We start from the raw sequence: 13522 nt of genomic DNA on the forward strand, positions 1-13522 counted from the left end.
TTGCACATGTTTCAAGTGCAAAAATTTGCTTGGAAAGGCTGCCGAGCCAGTGACGACCCTTCCAGTGTGCCATTTAGGCACGGGGGGGGGGGGGGTTGCCCCTGGCAACAGCATGCCTAGCATCGTCAAAAGCAGCAAGATTTTTGCTGCTCCTACACAGCTCCTTGCTTGCCTCTGCCCTTTATCCACAATGGGACCAGTTGCCTGGGTTTGAATAACATGACAACCCATCATGGATAAAACTATCCACAGGATGTTCTGAGGGGTTATCTGTGTGGCTTCCTGGGGGAAAAAAGCCACACTGCAGTTTTTGTCCAGACAACCCCCCACAGTTAATTACTCATGATGGGCTGCTGTTTGTGCAAACATTTTTTTTTAGCTAGTTATCCACTACAGCCTAAGAGCTTTTCCTTGGCCAATCACCCTTAGCTCAGATGCCATCAGGGTACGTACAAAGCTACCATGTGTTTGCCAGTCTATGCATTCTCCTGTATGCAAAGACACAGCCACTTCACTAAGAAAACTTTTATTTGTCTCAAAAAATAAAGGAATTTAAGGCTCTATTTGCCCTAAAGAAAGGATACACATGCGCTCTCCCTCTAAAAAGAGAGAGTGAATGCATGCAAACACAAACCCTGCAATGTACAGGATAGCAGAATGAATCTTAATTAAATATATTCTTCAGTAATAAGCTCATACTACTCCCCATACTTCTTCAAAAGCTGTAGTGATCTTTGCACAGGTCAAAGCTGCAGAGAGTGGATAGTTGCTGATAGAAACAGACTTCTCGGAGTAGTCGACATTAACCTAGAAGAGAAAAAGAGCAACCACTTCAGTCCGCTTCTGTCTTGTATTTTCGATTCAATGCATTATTATTCAAACCAAAGATAAGCAGCCTTCCCTCCAGAAGGGAGCTTGGGCTACAGCTCCCATAATCCCTCATCACAGACCATGCTGGCTAGGACTGATGGGAGTTGTAGTCCAAGTCATCTGCAAGGCCACAAGTTCCTGACCCAAACCATTTGCTAATTATCATAGACAATATGAGACAAGATGGCCCAACAGTCTGACTCCATATAAAGCAACTTCCATGTCCTAGCAGAATCCCATATAATTGCTATTTACTAAATCATGAGGCAGAGCTAAGCTAGCTTTTCTTAAGCCCCACTAAACAGCCAGGAGGCTACATCTTTTCTACCAAGACAAATTTCTTCCATTGCTATAAGAGGCATTCCTCCTCCCTATAAAGCAACCTCCCATTAGTACAGTACGCTACAATTCTCAAATGTTCCACAGCCGTAGCCCTTACCATATACCTGTATGGTATGTAGGTGTAAATGCAAACTGCTATCTATATAGTGTCTTGTCCTAAGGAAGCGGGAGGTAGGATGTGTCGCCCATAATTTACAATTGTGAAAACACAATTTTTCCCTTACCGAGCCATGGGCAAAAGCTCCAACGATGATAGCTATAGGGTCTGCAGTAGGAACAAGATCACGCACATCTGTCACAGTAGCGGCTGAAAAGGATGTGGCTATTTTTGTACAACCTACAGGGAGGTGATCAGTTACAGGATTCTTAATAACCTAGAGGCAAAAATATTAATTTAGGAGTAGAAACAACCATCTTTCATAGAACCACATGATTCTAACATACAGCATTGTTACCTTTAATAACTTCTGAGGCCCATCAGCAGCTCTTACGCTGAATTTATGCAGCAATTGAACTAAGGAGAAACAGAGGTACGAGTTTTACTTTGGAGTTATAAGATAGACCAGCACTTCATCTGTTTCAGAGTTCCCTGCCCTGATCCATTCTGACTAGTAATTCAAAGGGCCCTTTTCTGTAGACCATACCTGCACAGTGACCCACTAAATGAACATTTACAACCTATGTCCTGCCTCTCAGGACCACATGCAAAACAGAAGCAGAACTGCTTTAGAACAGAAGTAGGAAACTGGTGGCCCTGCAGATGCTGGATAACTGAGCACTGGCCAGGGCAGATGGGGAATTGGAGTCTAACATATAGATGGCCAAGGGTTCCCCACTGCTGCTTTATAGCATCTATTGGAGTCAAACATTTATACTGATGTACGGTTGTCCTGAAGAGCCGCACTGCAGTTACTTTTAAGCAAACAACTGCAGTGCAACTCTTTTGGGCAGTTAGTAGCCTGTAGCATTCAGTTGTGCACTAAGTACCACAAAGCCAGTAGAATGGAGTGTCTGCAGACCACAAATAAGCAGATTATTTGTATATTCCAGGAAAAAGAACTTCAGGAGAGGTGGGGCCCATTTGTGCCCGCTCCCAAGACCACAGTTCCCTCCTCCAAAAAGTAAAAAAATAAAAAAGCATCCTTTGCATAGCCAAATACAAAACAGGTCAAATTTCAATTATGTACAAAGTAAAGTGGACCTTTTTAGCACTCTGCAGTGGCCACAGACACCATTCCCACCACCAAAAGGTGTTTACATCAGGAGGATGCTGTGAATTTGGAAGGCATGTATACTATCTGCTTCCAGTTTAGTTAGGACCACCATATGATACCAATGTGCCACAAGTGTGGCACACGGAACTACATGAAGATTCCACTAATTTGTTTATTCACTGGAAGACTGAAGCCCAAAATACTTTTTTTTTTAAAGTTCAATGTGTACATAGCACGCGCGCGCACACACACTCCTAGTTCCCAACGTTCAGTCTGCTCCCTACCTACACAGAACCCTATGGAAGGCTCATCCACCATTTTCTTCCATTCCTTCTGTACTTTCTAGGCCTTCTCTTGACTCCTATTTTCAGTACATTACCTGATTCTTTACAATACTTATGGATTCTCTTTGCTCTGAGATATAATGCATAATGATTTTCTGCTGGGCAAATTTACTATTTTTTCCTCACTGAAGCTGCAGTATGTATCAATATTTTCTCCACAGAAGTCAATGCAATAACATCATAATGGTGAACAGCTGGGATAATACAGGTAAATCCAAACTTGAACAAAATAGGTCTTTTCAACAGCTTCATAGGAAGAGGAAACAATCCAGCTTCTGCTTCTTTCATGCTTCTGTCCCAGCCCTGCCCTGCCATCTGCTGGCCACCTTCAAGCAAAAAGGGGGAAAGTGCCGAACATGCATACCAGAAGCACAATGTGACAAAAGGCACAGCTTAGGTGTGTTGTCCCACTGCAAAGACATTTGCAGCCTGTCTACCTCATGACTGGCAATACCAACTAGATTACTATACAAACTTAAGTGCTGCCAGGTGATGAACTGTTACAAGTATTAGTAAAATAGACCTGTCCATGTATAATGGAATCCAGTGGAGTCCACCTGCAGACAGACCTGCACTTATCAGAAGAAATGGAAGGGTGCTATTCTCCCTTGCTCCCACCACACTCTTGAAATCAGTTCCAGAAGGGTAGGGGATGCCCTGGAACAGACTGAGGAATTCAGGGGCTGCAGGCAAACAGGAAAACCCATAGTAGAGTTCTGTCTCTAGATGGGCTTTCTAGTCTTTTGACACATACCCCCTTTTTACTCCTGACATTATATACTGTGAGGGGGAATGAATCCTAGTTTATGCTTACCCATGAGGCCACAAAAACGATCAAAAGTGCGAGGAATTCTTGTCTGGGGGTTAACTTCAATCAGGACATTCTTTTCTGTGTGAATGTATACCTGGAGAAGACCAGCTCGGTTCAAGGGACTGTCCATGAGCATCAGAAGGCTCTGTAATGAAAGGGAAAAAGCTAAGGCTTTTTTTAGAAAGAAATGTCATTGTAGTAACGATTGTCAAAAGATTTCACAAACATTGTGGAAAAAAGGCTAGGCCTAAAGAAAACACTCCAAGTTTTGTGAAATAGTAGAATATAGAAAATATTTAGGAAAGTTTGTGGTTATAACCAAAAATAGAACTATCCACACTATTTTGATGGTCTTTTCATGAAATAAAGTAGCTACCAATCCATATTTCAGGAATAGGTCCAAAATAGGTTGTTCATATTAGCTTTACTGTATGGCCAATATACAAACATACCTGGTGGGTAATGTCAGGTCGACTCCTTCCAGGGTCCCGGCCACTCCGCAGAAGCAATGATTTATGCTTATCACAGTTCAAAAGCTCATATGTTTTCCCAACCTGGAACAATATTTCAATTTATTTGTTACCTTCACTAGGTGGCTTTTAGTATTTTGAAAAATTCATTAACAAGCAGTAACTATAACAAGTGGTGTCACATTAAGAAAATGCTTACTAGAATAAAACTGTTTTCAGTGCAGCTCCCTAGGCCACTAACTCTAGTCAGCATTACCACTGGGAGGGCTGCACTCCAAAACATCTGCAGAGCATCAGAGTTATTTCTAATTCTTGATGTTTGCTGCCTTTGAGAATGACGATTCTAATAAATTATAATGGCCAATAGTTGGTTTGAGATCCTTCACCCTCCATGAACCTAATTATCTTCTAAAGCCATGAGAGACTTGGACTACTCGAGCAGCAAAATGAGGCAGCAGAATGGACGCTACCACTTAGGCAATACTATTCGTGCTCTTCCCCATGCACTAATCTCTTCAAATTAAAATGCAGCATAGGCTATGTTAGCTTTTGAAGATCATGGCTGCTTCTAAAGGAAGCGCTAAAACCAGACCACTTCTACCCCACCTCACTGTACTGCACCTCTTTCGCAGCGCCTGTGTAACTAGCAGGGAGCGTCAGGCTCCGCTAAGGCTAATGCTTCCATCACAGCCATTCCGGCCTCCCAGCAGCTTCTCCCTGCACCTTCACAGTCTCCAGCGACGCCCCCTCCAGGATCACCAGCAGCCGCCTTTTCCCCGCGCGGCGAGGCTCCACACCCGCAGCATCGTCCGCCGCACGCTTTCGCACGGGGCCCGCCGCCGCCATCTTAGAACCAGAGAGGCCGCATCGCCGCGCGCCCCAGACGGGCTTCTAGCTCGTCGAGGTTAAGAACTACTTCCCGTTCGAGGCATATTTACTTCCGGTTCTAAGACTGACGGGCGGGAATACTGACAGTGCAAATTAGACAAAATGCTACCACGTCTCCGTCCGGGTACCCGTTTTCCCTTTCCGAAAATGATCTCTGAAGGAAAAGAACAGCAGCGGGATACGCAGCGTAACGCGACAGTTCAGGCCGAAGCGTTTCGGAAGTAACATCTGCCGCGGAGGTTGCCTATCCGGGTGCCATATTGCAAACGGAAGAGAGTCTGCGCGGGCGCCGCCGCTCGTGGGGCGCGTCACTTCCGGTGTCCTTCTTTCGCTGGAGTGCGGCGTGGTGGCGGCCGAGGGTGAGCAGTCGACGCTGGGGCTGTTGCATGGCTGCGGGGACTTTGTGGGTCCAGCCGAGCGCGGCTTTTTTCTTAGGAATAAGCCGTGTCGCTCTCAGTGACGCTACTCTCAGTGAATGTGCACAGCGCTCCCTTGGAATGCTAGTCCGGTGGGAGTGGTGGAAGGCAAAGGCTGAATGCCTTACAATAGCTGCTTGTTTGCCGGAGTTAGGGCTGCCCACATTTTAGCTAAAAGTGCTATCACTCTCGGTTTTGAGCATCTGCAGGCTTTCTTCCTCTGGTGAAAATCAAAATATTTAATGACATGTAGTGCTTTGGGCATGTGCAAAGAGTGATGAAATGGCATTTAAAAGGCTGTGCCATTTTTTAAACAAATAGATCTCTTAAGTATATGCCTTACTGTGAAGAGGATGGCTTTTTTAAAGCCTGTGATGCCCTGATCCAGAGCAGGAATGAAATACTATTCCATTTGAGAGAGGCAATTTCTGTTCTCTGTTTTCATTTTAAAAGCATCTGAAGTCTAATGGTGAAGAATGATCTTATATTCACTTACAAAATATAAATGCAGATTAGGTAATTTATTCAATATGGTGCTTTGCTTGATGCAGTTCTTAAAGTTGCTGGATTCTTGATTCAGAAGAGCTGCATGAAAGAAATGCTAGGCACATACTTTTTTAATGATCATGCACTATTTTGATAGGAGAAGAACGAAATAATGGTTAGCCAGCAGTGATAGGCAGGGTGTAAAAGTTTTGATAGGGGAGTTTGTTGTTCTTCATATAATGTATTTTGCTCATTTTGTGGTCCTTTCTCCATATGAAGGTGACAATGTCTCAGAGTCTGAAGGACTTCGCTGGGCGTTTGCCAGCTGGCCCTCGTGGTATGGGCACTGCCTTGAAGCTGCTGTTGGGTGCTGGTGCTGTAGCCTATGGTATCCGTGAGTCTGTCTTTACTGGTAAGTCAGTTTTAGGAGTTTTACATACTCCTTTTTCCATCTTCTGTACAACATTTGGTAACCATTGGCTGCTTTTCTTTCTTTGCTTCAACAGTGGAGGGTGGCCAGAGAGCAATATTCTTCAACCGCATTGGCGGAGTTCAGCAGGACACAATTCTTTCTGAGGGACTGCATTTCAGGTACCTAGCTTTGGACAATTCAGTATGGGAAGAATGCTTAGGATCTGCTAGAGAGTCTCAAGACGGTGTCATCCCAAAATCAATATTTTCCCACCATACGCCACTTCCACAGAGATTTCCCATAAAAAAAGGCTGAGAACATAAAAAAGCCATGCTCAATCAGACCAAAGCTCCAGCATACTGTAAACGTGGTGGCTAACCAGCTGCGCACAGGATCCCTCAATCAGGATGGGTGCAAGACCGCTGCCTACCCAAGCTCCTCAGCAACTAATGTATGTAGGTACGTATGCCACCTCTGGTAAAGGAGGTAGCACATAATCAGCAAACCCGTTAGCCACTGATAGCTTCCTCCCTTACGAATTTGTCAAAGCTTAATTTAAGTTGAAGTACCAAGATCCTTTTACGAACTTCTCAATTTGTCAGTCATTAAGAAGGTAATATTTCATCAAATACTGATATAATTTTTGTCTTTGCTAAAGAAAAAGTGAGCCCTAAAAATTGGGCTAAAGACACTGAAAATAATTCGCTATTGTAGTGTATTGCTACAAATTGGAATAAAATAATATGTTACTGTGGCACATTATCAAGAGAACACATTGTCTAGACAGCCATGGTAGCGTATTTTTTTCTCACACCAAGTAAGAAAGAGATTTCTTTTTTTCTACATACCTGTGATACATGTGTAGCTTTTTACATCCCTTATTTAGTGAAATCTTTCTTTTTATTACTTCCCAGAATTCCCTGGTTCCAGTATCCAATAATTTATGATATTCGCGCTCGGCCACGCAAAATCTCCTCACCAACAGGATCCAAAGGTGAGGGCACGGGTGTGTGGTGGTCTTTGGTTTTATATCCCAGTCTTCAGGAAGCACTTGTTTTTACAGTAAAGTCATCCAGTGAGTTTCATTTGAGAGTCGAACTGGGATGTGAGACTGCTCAGTCTGAGTCCAGTGCTATCCACAGATTCCCGCATTCTTGCGTTGCCACTTAATGGAAGGGCATGTGGTTCTGAAGGGAGAGAGTCAATAGCAACAAAGAGGTGTGACTTGGCAAAATCTGGGTTGAAGCTTCTGGACTGTGGCTGATTTGATTCTAACTCTAGATCTGCAGATGGTGAACATCTCCTTGCGTGTTCTGTCACGGCCCAACGCTACAGAATTGCCCAGCTTATACCAGCGTCTTGGTCTTGACTATGAAGAACGAGTCTTGCCTTCCATTGTCAATGAAGTACTCAAGAGTGTGGTGGCAAAGTTCAACGCCTCACAACTCATAACCCAACGAGCTCAGGTCTGTTGCCTTTACTTGAAGGAGCGAGCTTTACCCACCCAGCATGACTTTTTGTGGAAGGGTAGGCTAAAAATGTATGTGTGGGGGGGGCAGTCTGCATACTTCTAGCACTGTTTTAAGGAAATTCCCAGGGGAGGGACAGAGACATTTGCAAAATTCCTTCAGACTTTAAAAACTCGGGCTGAAAGAGAGAGCTGCTTTCTGCATTCATAGAGGTAGATGCCAAAAAAAAGCTGTGGTGTCATCATTTCAGGTATCTCTGCTTATCCGTCGGGAGTTGACAGAGCGAGCAAAGGATTTTAGCCTTATTCTTGATGATGTTGCTATCACGGAGTTGAGCTTCAGCCGGGAGTACACAGCAGCCGTTGAGGCCAAACAAGTTGGTAAGTTGATACTCGGCATCAGGGATGGGTAGGGCTGTCTTGCATGGTCTGTTGTTTTAAATAAAGATACAAGCAGTGATGATTTTTCGCCCAGAGTACTGCTAATGATACAGGCGTGCAAGTAAAATGTTTGTGAGAATGCAGGTTCTCATTGGGATTGCGGTACTGGTGGCCTAGTGATTTGTGTTCATTCACAGGTGAGAGCAAGAACTGCTGTGGGGGCAGGTGTTGGTGCTCCTGCTGATGTCGTGCACGGGCCTGGTTCTCAGCCAGAGTCTACAATACTGTTTTGGATTGCAGATGGGGAATAACATGAAAGACATATTGGTTACTCTCTAGGCCTTTGCAGTACTTACATGGTATAAGAAGTAATGCTCCTCAGTAGAACATGTAGAAGCCTAATATGTCAGGTAGACGGGTGGGCTAGAAATCTTCTTCTTGGGATTTTTTTGAGGAGGGGGATTCAGTTGTGTCAGCCTCCATCTTTCTGAAGCATTACAGCCCAGATAAAAGGTTACCATCTCAGGAAGAACCGGCCCGAAGTTTTGATCCCTTTCTTATATCTCTCAGTACGCTAAATACAACTGTCTGGAAACAAGCGCTGATGAACATAGTAGGGCCATTCTAGGATTGCCTTTGGAAGTTATTGGCATGGAGAAATTTGGGTAGATGATCTTGAGGAGATTGCTCCTGATTCTCAGAGGTCTGGCCTGCTTTCTTTTTTCCCTAGCCCAGCAAGAGGCACAGCGAGCTCAGTTCCTGGTGGAGAAGGCAAAGCAGGAGCAAAGGCAAAAGATTGTTCAAGCCGAAGGGGAAGCAACAGCTGCCAAGATGATATCCTTGCTTTGCTGTGGGAAGGCAGGCAGCTCCGCGAAAACAGCCCCTGAACTGCCAGACTCCAACCTTTTGTGTTTGTACTGATACAAGAGGCATCACCTTGCAACTGTAAAGAAAACATCACCAGTTGCTGGTCACCAGGGGGCATTGCTGATTGAAAATGCAAAGAGGGGGGATTACAGGGATAGCAAGGCATACAGAAGATGATGAGTACTGAAAGGCTGGGATGTTCCATTGCTGGAAAAAGACAAGCAGTGGTTTGACGTTGCTGCCTCCTGAGAATTTTTTTCTCTTCCTGGAAAGAGAGCCAGTGTGGTGTAGTGGTTAAGAGCATGGGACTGGGACTCAGAGGATCTGGGTTCGAGTCCCCGCTCAACCATGGAGCCAACTGGATGACTTTGGGCCAGTCACAGACTCTCAGCCCGACCTACCTCACAGGGTTGTTGTGGGGATAAGATGGAGGAGGAGATGTAAGCTGCCTTGAGCCCTTTGTAGGAAAAAGGCAGGATATAAATTGAATGAATGAATGAATGAATGCCTTCCTCATCTTCCCACCTGGAAGCAAGTAAGGTGTATTCAGCGGATGGGAGATGTGGAGTGGCAGTATGGAAAGGAAGACCACTCCTGCCAAAGCAGTATCCCTTCCAGGGGCTTTTTGTGAAGCATTAGGATGAATGCATTTGCAAGGTGGTGCAGCTCGATCCCAAGCGTGTGGGTTCTGGAAGGTGGCAACAGGCTAGAGCAGAATGGGCGGCACGTGGCCTGTGGGCCGTGTGGAGCCCCCACCCCGGGCAGACTCTGCTGCTCTCTGCCGCATGTGCTTGCTTTCAACCAGAAAAAAAAGATTTTAGTGGCAAATGGATACAAAAGCTTAGAATAAACAAGTTTAGCTTACTTTCAAGCTAATTTTATTCATTCTAACATATACATAGTAGTAAGCAGCAGCAAGCAGTAATTTTCCCTTCCCCCTCCCTGCTTTAGGAAATAGGAAGGAGTGTTTAAGTGGGCCCAGCAGAGCAGAATCGCATCCAGGGCTGTCTGAGGTTGCCCACCCTCTCAGTTAGACAGTAGGGCCCATGTTCCAAAACTTTGAGAAATGCAACCTGAACCAGCTTTTCACATTGGTGACGCTCTCAGCAAGAACCCAGGTTACATAAAGCTGCGCAAGATCCGTGCTGCCCAGAACATTTCCAAGACGGTGAGTTTGGGGGTGATGGAGTTGCTCTCATGCACCTGTTTCTCGCACAAGCGCTCCTTGTTCGCTGTATCAGGCCAAGTGATGAACCAAAGGCGAATATGATGCTTCTCCTGATGCCGCTGCCCCTTTCTAGTCCTTGCTTGCATTTGTTGCTCTAACAGGGGCTGGAGTCTCTGACCCTTGTTTTAAAAGTAGACACACATCATGTTCAATGTGCCACACCTAGCCGTGGACACTCACAGACCCCAGTGTCTATTGGCCAGGAAAAGGCTCACAGGAAAAAGAAGAGAAGCAAAATGAAATGCCTAAATTCAATGACTGATGGACCTGGATTGAAAGGAATCTGACAGAGGAGGATTAAAATAGTCTGTGTTCAAAGTCATTCTGGAGTTTGAAATTCAGCTCTTACCATTTCAAACCATTTTGTTATTTTCTGGGACTTAATAAAACTGCACTCATAACTGGTTTTCTCTTCCACCTCCTATTGAGTTTGGCAACCACTTTGATTAAAAATAATTGCATTTCAGTGGTGTATTTTAACTTTAAACAAATGTTTGTTCCTTGTTTCCTCCCCCCCCCCCGCCCCACTGCACAATGTAAGTGAAACCTTTATTTTAAGATTTTATATGCCATTTATATTTCCATAGAAAATCTCTAGACAGTTTGCAGTAATAAAATTGAAAATTTGTCCTTTCTGCTTAGTCCACTGACCTTCTGTATCTTGACTGACTCTCCTCTGTATGTGTTTCTCACAGATTGCTGCATCTCAGAACCGTGTGTATCTCACAGCAGACAATTTAGTGCTGAATCTACAGGATGAAGGTTTTACTAGGTGAGATGCTTTGAAGAATAGCTCCTTTCTAGACTTTTTGCTTTCTTGTGAGCTGCATCCTTAATTATGATTTAGGGAGTATTCTGAAGGCATCTGGTGACTCATGTGCAGTTTTGAATGGGCACCACCTGCCAGGTCTTTATCTAAGCTGCCTTGAGGTTGTTGGGGGTTTTTTAAGGAAAAGCATAGAAAGAAAAAATATCAATATGCACCCATTTACCTTTCTTTCTGAGTGTTGCATAAATGCAGATGTACTGTCAGTTCTCCAAGCTGTGCATCTGTCTTTCTTTCACTCACTTTTTCATGGGCACGTGCCTGTGTAAGTACTGTGTAACTGGCTTCTCAGATCATTCTAACCAATCCTTTGTTTCTGTTTCTTTTTCCTCCACCACCACCTTTTTGCTTCTCCAAAACCAGAGGAAGGTAAGAGGCTGTCTACTTTATTTCAATGTGTTATGGAGTGATGGTGGAATAGTAAGGGTACGGTCATTAACTGAATTGAGTTGTCTTTAGCTAACTAAAAAACCTTAGTAATTAGGGAACACATCTGAACAAAAGGCACTTTGAATATAACTACTTGGAATTTTGCAGCATCTGCCACCTTCATTTCTCAGGAAGAGTGAAGGAGGAATGCCTTTTCCGAGATGGCCCCTGTTGCCATGTGTGTCCCACCTAAAAGCATTGTGTACTGTAACAGGGAAAGGCAGTAATGGTGTTAGGAGTCTTACTTTGATGTGAGTCTTGGTTGTGGAAAAACAGGACTGGGGAAGTGAATCGGACTTGGCTTGTGTTAAAGGTGGTTCTGAGTGGAGCACACAGAAAGGCAGGAGATGGGTTTTTAATCACGGAGAAAAAGAGCTGCAGCTCTGTATGAGGGCTGTGGGCTGGGCTCAGTATGTCCACTTAGGAACCAAACTAGGCATGAAGTCCCCCGACAGTGAGTTTTATTTGTTTCAATTGAAATATAGCTGCAGGGGCTAGGAGCCTGGAGTTTGGGGTGGGTGTTACCCCCTTTCTTGCGTATTGTTTTTTTCCCTATCAAATAGTCTTCCTTTCCCAGTTCCTCTATCATGCGTGTCCATCTGTGTGTGTGTGTGTGTGTGTTGGGGGTAGGGACAGAGAGCCAGCGACTCCACATATTTACCTTCCTCAACTACTTTATGGAGAACAGACAAAGAAGGGACATCTACTTTCTTTTTCCTCTGCTGAAACTGGCAACTTCCACCGATTGCTTTTCAGATGAAACAAGCTAGGAAGAGAGATTGTTTGCATGTCTCTTGCATATTGTCTTGTTTGACTCTGTGCATGTACATTAAAGGGGGGAGCAACATTATTTCTACTACCAAACACTGGCCAAGTTCCTTCTAGATCAGCCCTTCCCAACCTAGTGCCCTTCAGAGGCTTTTGGATCACAACTCCTGGAATTCCCATCCAGCAGGGCCACTGACTGGGAATTCTGGGTGTTGCAGTCCAAACAGGTCTGGAAGGCACAAAGTTGGGGAAGGCTGTTCTAGATGGAATTTAGAACTCTGCACTTTCAGGGCTAATTTCACTGCTTACACAGATACTTTTGAAGTGGTCTAACAAGATAAGGCTTCCCAGAAAACTTTTAACTGTAGCTCCAAACTTATACCCATTTACATGGAAGTAAGTTCTATTGAACTCAGTAGGGTTTCTGTCTGTCTGTCTGTCTATTTATTATTTGCGTTTATATACCACCCTAGTAGCCCAGAGGGCTCTCTGGGTGGTTTACAAACAAGGCATACATAAGGTTGTCTGCTGTTTAGACAATCTGTTTATGCTTGGATGAATATCCTGATTGTCTCAGAAAGCAATTGTACAGATTGGAAATACTAGCTGATACCAGCCATTTATGTGTGGGTCCCTATTGCTCTCCGATGTCTCCATGCCCATGTTTTCATAAAACCAATTTCTTTCTCTCCCAGTGACAGCCTCCTGATCAAACAGCTGAAGAAATGAAGCTAGGGTTGCCTCCTAGAACGATCCAAGTGACTGGCTGCCTGGCTGCCATTGTGGGAGGACTGTGGACAGCATTGGTAGTGCCCTGCCCAGCTCTCCTGCCCATGTGTATTCTCCTTGGCCCGCTTCAGTTATCTTCACTTCTGTCATCTTCCCACCTCACTGCTAATAAGTCCTTTCTGGCCATGCTGGCCCGTTTCAAGAACTGCCAGCGACGGGAACCAGCTCTAGAATCAACGTCGTGATGAAATGGAGATTCGGCTCTTGCCCCATTAGGCACTGACCCCGTCTCTCTCAGCCTGAAGGAGCGGGCAAGCAGAGAGAGGCTGTATTATGCTGTCAGCAATTCTGTTTGCTGCTCGCCTCTTCCTTCGGGACTTTGTGAGCCATTGCTCATCTCTCACTTCATTGGGTGTCTGCTCTCTGCCCCCTCCCCTGTCCTGTGTTGAGCACCTAATCTCAGGAACAGATGGGTCATGGGCTACTGCAAGTGCTGTGATTGCCATTCATCTAAGTTCTATCTCCTTGTGATTCGCATCTTTATAAAAATAAATCAGGTCCTAAACTCTTCCA

General features: G+C 44.7%; 2 protein-coding genes across 2 annotated transcripts; one reads left to right on the forward strand and one right to left on the reverse strand.

Annotated features, from left to right (window-relative positions):
- Window positions 1-510: 510 nt before the first annotated feature.
- EMG1 (EMG1 N1-specific pseudouridine methyltransferase) lies at window positions 511-5151 on the reverse strand. The gene is made up of 6 exons (XM_044449632.1): window positions 4775-5151; window positions 4034-4135; window positions 3585-3726; window positions 1668-1726; window positions 1437-1586; window positions 511-807 (listed from the first exon to the last, which is right to left on the reverse strand). Exons 1-6 carry the CDS (start codon window positions 4895-4897, stop codon window positions 694-696), a joined length of 690 nt encoding a protein of 229 aa, XP_044305567.1. The 5' UTR covers window positions 4898-5151; the 3' UTR covers window positions 511-693.
- Window positions 5152-5225: 74 nt separating this feature from the next.
- PHB2 (prohibitin 2) lies at window positions 5226-13522 on the forward strand. The gene is made up of 11 exons (XM_044449631.1): window positions 5226-5298; window positions 6121-6253; window positions 6348-6432; window positions 7168-7247; window positions 7535-7719; window positions 7973-8102; window positions 8833-8936; window positions 10060-10137; window positions 10893-10969; window positions 11387-11392; window positions 12916-13522. The coding sequence occupies exons 2-11, from the start codon at window positions 6127-6129 to the stop codon at window positions 12947-12949; spliced, it is 906 nt and encodes a 301-aa protein (XP_044305566.1). The 5' UTR covers window positions 5226-5298; window positions 6121-6126; the 3' UTR covers window positions 12950-13522.

The sequence above is a fragment of the Varanus komodoensis genome, unplaced genomic scaffold, assembly GCF_004798865.1.
Source record: "Varanus komodoensis strain SLA01 unplaced genomic scaffold, ASM479886v1 scaffold60, whole genome shotgun sequence".
In the NCBI taxonomy this organism is placed as follows: Eukaryota; Metazoa; Chordata; class Lepidosauria; order Squamata; family Varanidae; genus Varanus; species Varanus komodoensis.

What these genes read in the sequence shown, in the direction of transcription:
- EMG1 (XM_044449632.1), bottom strand. Translation starts at nt 4,897, where the DNA reads ATGGCGGCGGCGGGCCCCGTGCGAAAGCGTGCGGCGGACGATGCTGCG. An exon ending in GGCCTCAGAAGTTATTAAAG is followed by an intron (nt 1,587 to 1,667) that starts GTAACAATGCTG and finishes TTTTGCCTCTAG; the next exon opens with GTTATTAAGAATCCTGTAAC. An exon ending in GAGCTTTTGCCCATGGCTCG is followed by an intron (nt 808 to 1,436) that starts GTAAGGGAAAAA and finishes TTTCTCTTCTAG; the next exon opens with GTTAATGTCGACTACTCCGA.
- PHB2 (XM_044449631.1), top strand. Translation starts at nt 6,127, where the DNA reads ATGTCTCAGAGTCTGAAGGACTTCGCTGGGCGTTTGCCAGCTGGCCCT. An exon ending in TCATAACCCAACGAGCTCAG is followed by an intron (nt 7,720 to 7,972) that starts GTCTGTTGCCTT and finishes TCATCATTTCAG; the next exon opens with GTATCTCTGCTTATCCGTCG. An exon ending in CCCAGAACATTTCCAAGACG is followed by an intron (nt 10,138 to 10,892) that starts GTGAGTTTGGGG and finishes TGTTTCTCACAG; the next exon opens with ATTGCTGCATCTCAGAACCG.